At 28.8% G+C, this 6,000-nt stretch overlaps 1 protein-coding gene across 2 annotated transcripts; it reads left to right on the forward strand.

The window, feature by feature from the left end:
* The first annotated feature begins 2,792 nt into the window (after nt 1-2,792).
* On the forward strand, nt 2,793-4,108 carry LOC133297041 (secreted RxLR effector protein 161-like). 2 transcript variants are annotated; one of them, XM_061496100.1, is made up of 2 exons: nt 2,793-2,914; nt 3,139-4,108. In XM_061496100.1, exon 2 carries the CDS (start codon nt 3,178-3,180, stop codon nt 3,928-3,930), a length of 753 nt encoding a protein of 250 aa, XP_061352084.1. In that variant the 5' UTR covers nt 2,793-2,914; nt 3,139-3,177; the 3' UTR covers nt 3,931-4,108. The 2 variants fall into 2 exon arrangements, with proteins under 2 accessions (XP_061352084.1, XP_061352085.1); XM_061496101.1 differs by having other exon boundaries at nt 2,823-2,914; nt 3,157-4,108.
* The last annotated feature ends 1,892 nt before the right edge of the window (nt 4,109-6,000 follow it).

The following is a 6,000-nucleotide window of genomic DNA, read 5'->3' on the forward strand; positions in this document are numbered from 1 at the left end:
ATATGGTTAGGATTAATCTTTGTCATTTTATAAGAGATAATTTTATCTCTTATATATACATATATGAAATCCATGTGAATTCATGTAAAAAAAGAGAAAAAATAAATATAAGATCCACATATTTTTATATATAAGTATAAAATAAATTTATCTACTATAACACGAGAAACACTAATTCTAATATCATTACTCAAATTTTGAATTCATCACATGATAATTCTGCGAAACAATATAATCGTTTAATTTGGATTACTGGACTTTGTGCCCTGTTGAAAATTTAATTTTCTTTTATAACAAACCCAAGGATAAGGAAACATTATCATTTGTCAAACTTCTTATCACAATGAATGACTTGTTCATAGAGGGAAGGGAAAAAGTTTAAAATGTGTTTTGGTCAATGTTGTACAATTTAAATATTGAATATGCATGAGTCACGTGAATTAATATATTAATCGCCTCGAGCGCAATAATCAAAAGAAAAATAATTTGATAAATAGTTTGGACATGAAGGCATAATAAATACAGTCCATTTGGATAGTTTTTTTCCCCCCAAAAATTGCTTCTTTTCTTTAGGAAAAAATCTTTCTCGTTACAAATTAGTATTTGTATATCTTTTTTTAAATTATAAAAAATAGGAAAAAGTTCACCAATGCCCCTGTGATTTACTTCAGAATCACTTATGTCTCTGTGATTTTTTTCTTATCACATATGCTCCTGTGGTTTGTAAAAGGTATGTTTTTTAGCACATATAACCATGTGGTTTCTTATTTTTTACAAAGCACAGGAGCATGTGTGATAGGAAAAAATTCACAGGGACATAAATGATTCTGAAACAAAACACAGGAGCATTAGTGAACTTTTCCCTAAAAAATAATCACATTTTTTTGAAAGCTAAAAGTTTTAGTTTCTAAAAAGATAATAATAATTTTCAAAATCTAAATTTGCCCCAACTCAACAATTATCTCACTTTCACCGCTACCTCAGCTACCACAAGTATTTCTACCACTTCCATCATCATCGTCATCAATATAACTCCAACCCTGAATAAATTTATCTCCGTTGTCACACCACCATTACTACTGCTACCTCCTCTATTGCCGTCGTCATAATTGCCACCATCATATCATCATCATTGTCACTACCTTCATGGCTTCACGCCACCACTTATACCATTGTCGTTATCGCCACATCTTGCCAACAGCACCACAATTATCGCCGCCACCATTACCACCGTCTCCACTGAAGCCAAATTTGCTTCTATGATTTGTTTTTACATGTCTTTTTAATAATACTATAGATTAAAAGTGTTTTTTTAATTTTAACACTCAAATAATTTATTTCGTTAAAAGTACTTTTCATGTACTACACGTAAAATACCTTTGCAAAATATTTTTTAAAAATAAATAAGACATAAAAAACTCTCTTTTTTCCAAAAATTTATGCAAACGGGCCTTAATCCACCGACGACCAAGCTACTTCACCCACTAATGAGCCTGTATTTAATCTTTGAACGTTTAGATTAAAATCTATATAGAAATACTTTATTAAATATTTCAATTAAAGAATTGAAATATACGTTTATTAACATTTGACTTCACCAGGTCATATTTTTACTTAATCTGGTCTTGCATCATACATTCTATATAAGGATTAAAACTATCTAATTTTGCCACTACGAAGAATTTAAAAAACTACTCCTATCCTAAATCGGATTTATGGATATTTTAAATTTAATTTAAACAAATTGAATCCTTATCCATATATCGATGAATAAATTTAAAAAATAAAATAAAATTTAAAAACGTGTATATATATATATATATATATATATATATATATATATATATATATATTAAGTAATTGGAAAATCTAGTAAACTTCGTAATTAAATTAGCAAAATTTCTACTCAATCTATTTTTCATTTATAATTAAGGATTTAGCTATTTCGATTTAGTCATTTTATACACTTTTACTGTTGCAAATTCTAATGTAAACATATATGTGAGAAGATTAATATAATTTTCTTTTTATAAAGTTCTAACTACTATTTTGGATGTGACAATATTCTCTCATATCTAAAACGGACCAAAAAAAAAGCAAAATCGTACTCTGAAAATTAAAGGACCTCCTATAGTTTACAAGGTTATGCTTAAATAGTTTTGACGATGTCAAAACATGAAGAATTCATTTAAAGATACTAAATTTCCGGGTTAGATAATTTTTAGATTTTTTGTAACACATTAGATATATCTTTAAGCATGATTCCAAGCTCCATTGCATATCATTGCATAACATGTATTTAGTTATGTTGAGTGACCTAATAAAAAATAAAAAATAAAATAAATTAAAAATTAAATAACAAGTTTTAAAAAATAAAATCCAAATCAATTAAAAATTTGTTTTAATAAAAAAAAGGGAAAGAAAAAGTATATGAATATATACTTTTACGTTGATTGATATATATGAACGTCAACTTCTTTTCAAAATTTGTTTCACGTTGATTGATATATATATATACATAAAGAAACATACTTTTGTTTTTAATATATATAAATAAAGAAACGAAACAACGTTGTTTTCACGATTTGTTAAGTTGATTGATATACATATATATAAACCTTTGACTTTAATATATAAAAATATAAAACCCATCAGTAGCTTTTATAAAGTAAAAAAAAAAAGGCAACCGTTTGATTTTTCCCGTAAATCAAAGTGGTGAGACTCTTGTTGTATATAATATTAAAAAAAAGAGAGAAACTTTTACAATATCACATACATATTTTACAAGTTTCACAGTACCTAGTTTTTCTACGCTCTCGAAACAAAAACGTCATCTCAGTTTCTCTGAATAATCATCTTTGTTCTTCGGAAGTTTGCAAGAAAATTTTCAAAGCTCTCACAATTTTGCTCTCTGGTAAGTTCTCAACCATTTGGAAGCATTTAATTCAAGTTTCTTTGAACTAAGGTTGAAGAACCCTAACCTCATTTTCTATTTTACTTTGCTGAAAATTTGAGATCTGTTAAGGTAATATCTTAAACCTTGTTTTGAGCATCCTTTGGTATAATCTTGATACTTGATATTGTTGATTTGATTTTCTGTTTTCTTTTTGATACATTGTGAGCATTCTGATTTTTCAGTTTTGATTGTATTGTAAGGACCTCCTAAAGAGATTTGGGATGGACTCTGCAAAGCATATTGACACACCCATGAGCTCCTCATGTACACTTCATAAAGACGAACAAGGTAAATCGGTAGATTCTACAAGGTATAGAGGTATGATTGGATCACTGTTATATTTAACTACCTCTAGACCTGATATTATGTTTGCTGTATGCATGTGTACACGATATCAATCTAATCCTAGAGAGTCCCACTTAGCTGCTGTTAAAATAATTTTTCGTTATTTGGTGGGTTCTAGTCATATGGGATTGTGGTATCCTAAGGGATTTCCACCAAGCTTAGTTGGGTATTCCGATGCCGACTTTGCTGGATGTACATTGGATAGGAAGAGCACGAGTGACACATGTCATTTGTTTGGAAACGCTTTAGTTTCTTGGCATAGTAAGAAGCAAGCTAGTGTAGCTCTATCCACTGCGGAAGCAGAGTATATAGCTGCAGGTAGTTGTGTTGCCCAAGTTCTTTGGATGAAGCAACAACTTCTGGACTATGGTTTGAAACTTGAGACTATTCCCATCTTGTGTAATAACACAAGTGCTATTAACCTAACTAAGAATCCCATTCAACATTCACGTACTAAACATATTGATATTCGTCATCATTTCATTCGTGATCATGTTAGTAAAAGAGATGTTGAAATTAATTTTGTTGATACAACTAAACAATTAGCGGATATTTTTACAAAGTCATTACCTAGAGATACCTATGAAAGATTGCGTATGGAATTAGGCTTATTTGATCCGTCTTCTTAATACATGCACATTCATGCCTTCTAACATGTCTTTATTCATTATGCCATTTTTTTCATATGCTTTGGTTGTATCTCATGCTACTATTATTTTTGATAATGTCAAAGGGGGAGAAAATAAGATAAATGAATGTCAAATTGAGCTTATGCATATTGATAGGGGAGCTTAAAGAAATTTTAAAGTTGTGATATTACATGTTATCTAACATTTGCTACTAACCATTTTATTTCTCTCAATTTGAGTATATATTGCCATGGAGGGGGCTGAACCTTTAGCCATCACTGTTCCCCCGTACTCCGGATTAGTTCCATAGCCGGCTCAAAGAGTCGAAGCTCGTGGGGATACCGGAGGGAGCCAACTCGTCTCAAAGAGATAATTAGGGTTGGGTAACTCCAAAAAAAAAGGGGGGGAGATTAAAGGACCTCCTATAGTCTACAAGGTTATGCCTAAATAGTTTTGATGATGTCAAAGCATGAAGAACTCATTTGAAGATGCTAAATTTTCGGGTTAGATAATTTTTAGATTTTAACAAATTGGATATATCATTAAGCATGATTCCAAGCTCCATTGGATATCATTGCATAACATGTATTTAGTTATGTTGAGTGACCTAATAAAAAATAAAAAAATAAAATTACATAACAGGTTTTAAAAAATAAAATCCAAATCAATTAAAAATCTGTTTTAAAAAAAAAAAGGGGAAAGAAAAAGTATATGAATATATACTTTTACGTTGATTGATATATATGAACGTCAACTTCTTTTCAAAATTTGTTTCGCGTTGATTGATATATATATATATACATAAAGAAACATACTTTTGTTTTTAATATATACATATATATATATATAAAGAAACCAACGTTTGTTTTTAATATATATATAAATAAAGAAACGAAACAGCGTTGTTTTCACGATTTGTTAAGTTGATTGATATACATATATATAAACCTTTGATTTTAATATATAAAAATATAAAACCCATCAGTAGCTTTTATAAAGTAAAAAAAGGCAACAGTTTGATCTTTCCCGTAAATCAAAGTGATGAGACTCTTGTTGTATATAATATTAAAAAAGAGTGAGAAACTTTTACAATATCACATACATCTTTTACAAGTTTCACAGTACCCAGTTTTTCTACGCTCTCGGAACAAAAACGCCATCTCAGTTTCTCTGAATAATCATCTTTGTTCTTCGGAAGTTTGCAAAAAAAATTTCAAAGCTCTCACAGTCTCTGCTCTCTCTGATAAGTTCTCAACCATTTGGAAGCATTTAATTCAAGTTTCTTGGAACTAAGGTTGAAGAACCCTAACCTCATTTTCAATTTTACTTTGCTGGAAATTTGAGATCTGTTAAGGTAATATCTTAAACCTTGTTTTGAGCATCATTTGGTATAATCTTGATACTTGATATTGTTGATTTGATTTTCTGTTTTCTTTTTGATACATTGTGAGCATTCTGATTTTGCAGTTTTGATTTTAAGTGAGTATAGTAGAAATCTTGATGCTCTTTGTGTAAGATTTGTGTTTATAATTTTTTGTGAAAGATTGAAAAAAAAAAAGAAAAATAAATAAATATTAAATCTGAATTTTTGTTATTGTAATACAGTGATTTAATTCAGATTTTTTGTTTGGAATTTATTGTTTAGAAACCTAATCTTGAATTGTTCTAGAAATTTTATTGTTGAAATATTAAATCTGAATTTTCTGTTTTAATTGAGATATATTGTGATTAAAATTCAGATTTCTTGTGGTTTATTACTAAAAGATTTATCTAGAACTAATTCTGATTTTTTTGTGAAATTTTCAGAGAAATTACAATTCTGATTTTTCTGGATATAATGTGATAATTTCTTTTTAAATCAGAATTTTTAGTGTCCATCATTTAGATACTTGATACAAATAAATACAAGTTCCTTATTGCTGAAAATTTGTAGTTTGTGATACATATGATTGTGCTCTAAATTTTCTGCAGACATCATATCATTTTTGGAGCTTGTTGTTGTGCTTTATTTGATATCAAGTGTGATAGGATATTGTAATAGGTTGAAAAAATTTCTGTTATAAATCTGAG

This window comes from Gastrolobium bilobum, unplaced genomic scaffold (genome assembly GCF_033153095.1).
Source record: "Gastrolobium bilobum isolate Gb01-03AN ecotype WA unplaced genomic scaffold, APGP_CSIRO_Gbil_v1 utg5068, whole genome shotgun sequence".
NCBI classification, from domain to species: domain Eukaryota; kingdom Viridiplantae; phylum Streptophyta; class Magnoliopsida; order Fabales; family Fabaceae; genus Gastrolobium; species Gastrolobium bilobum.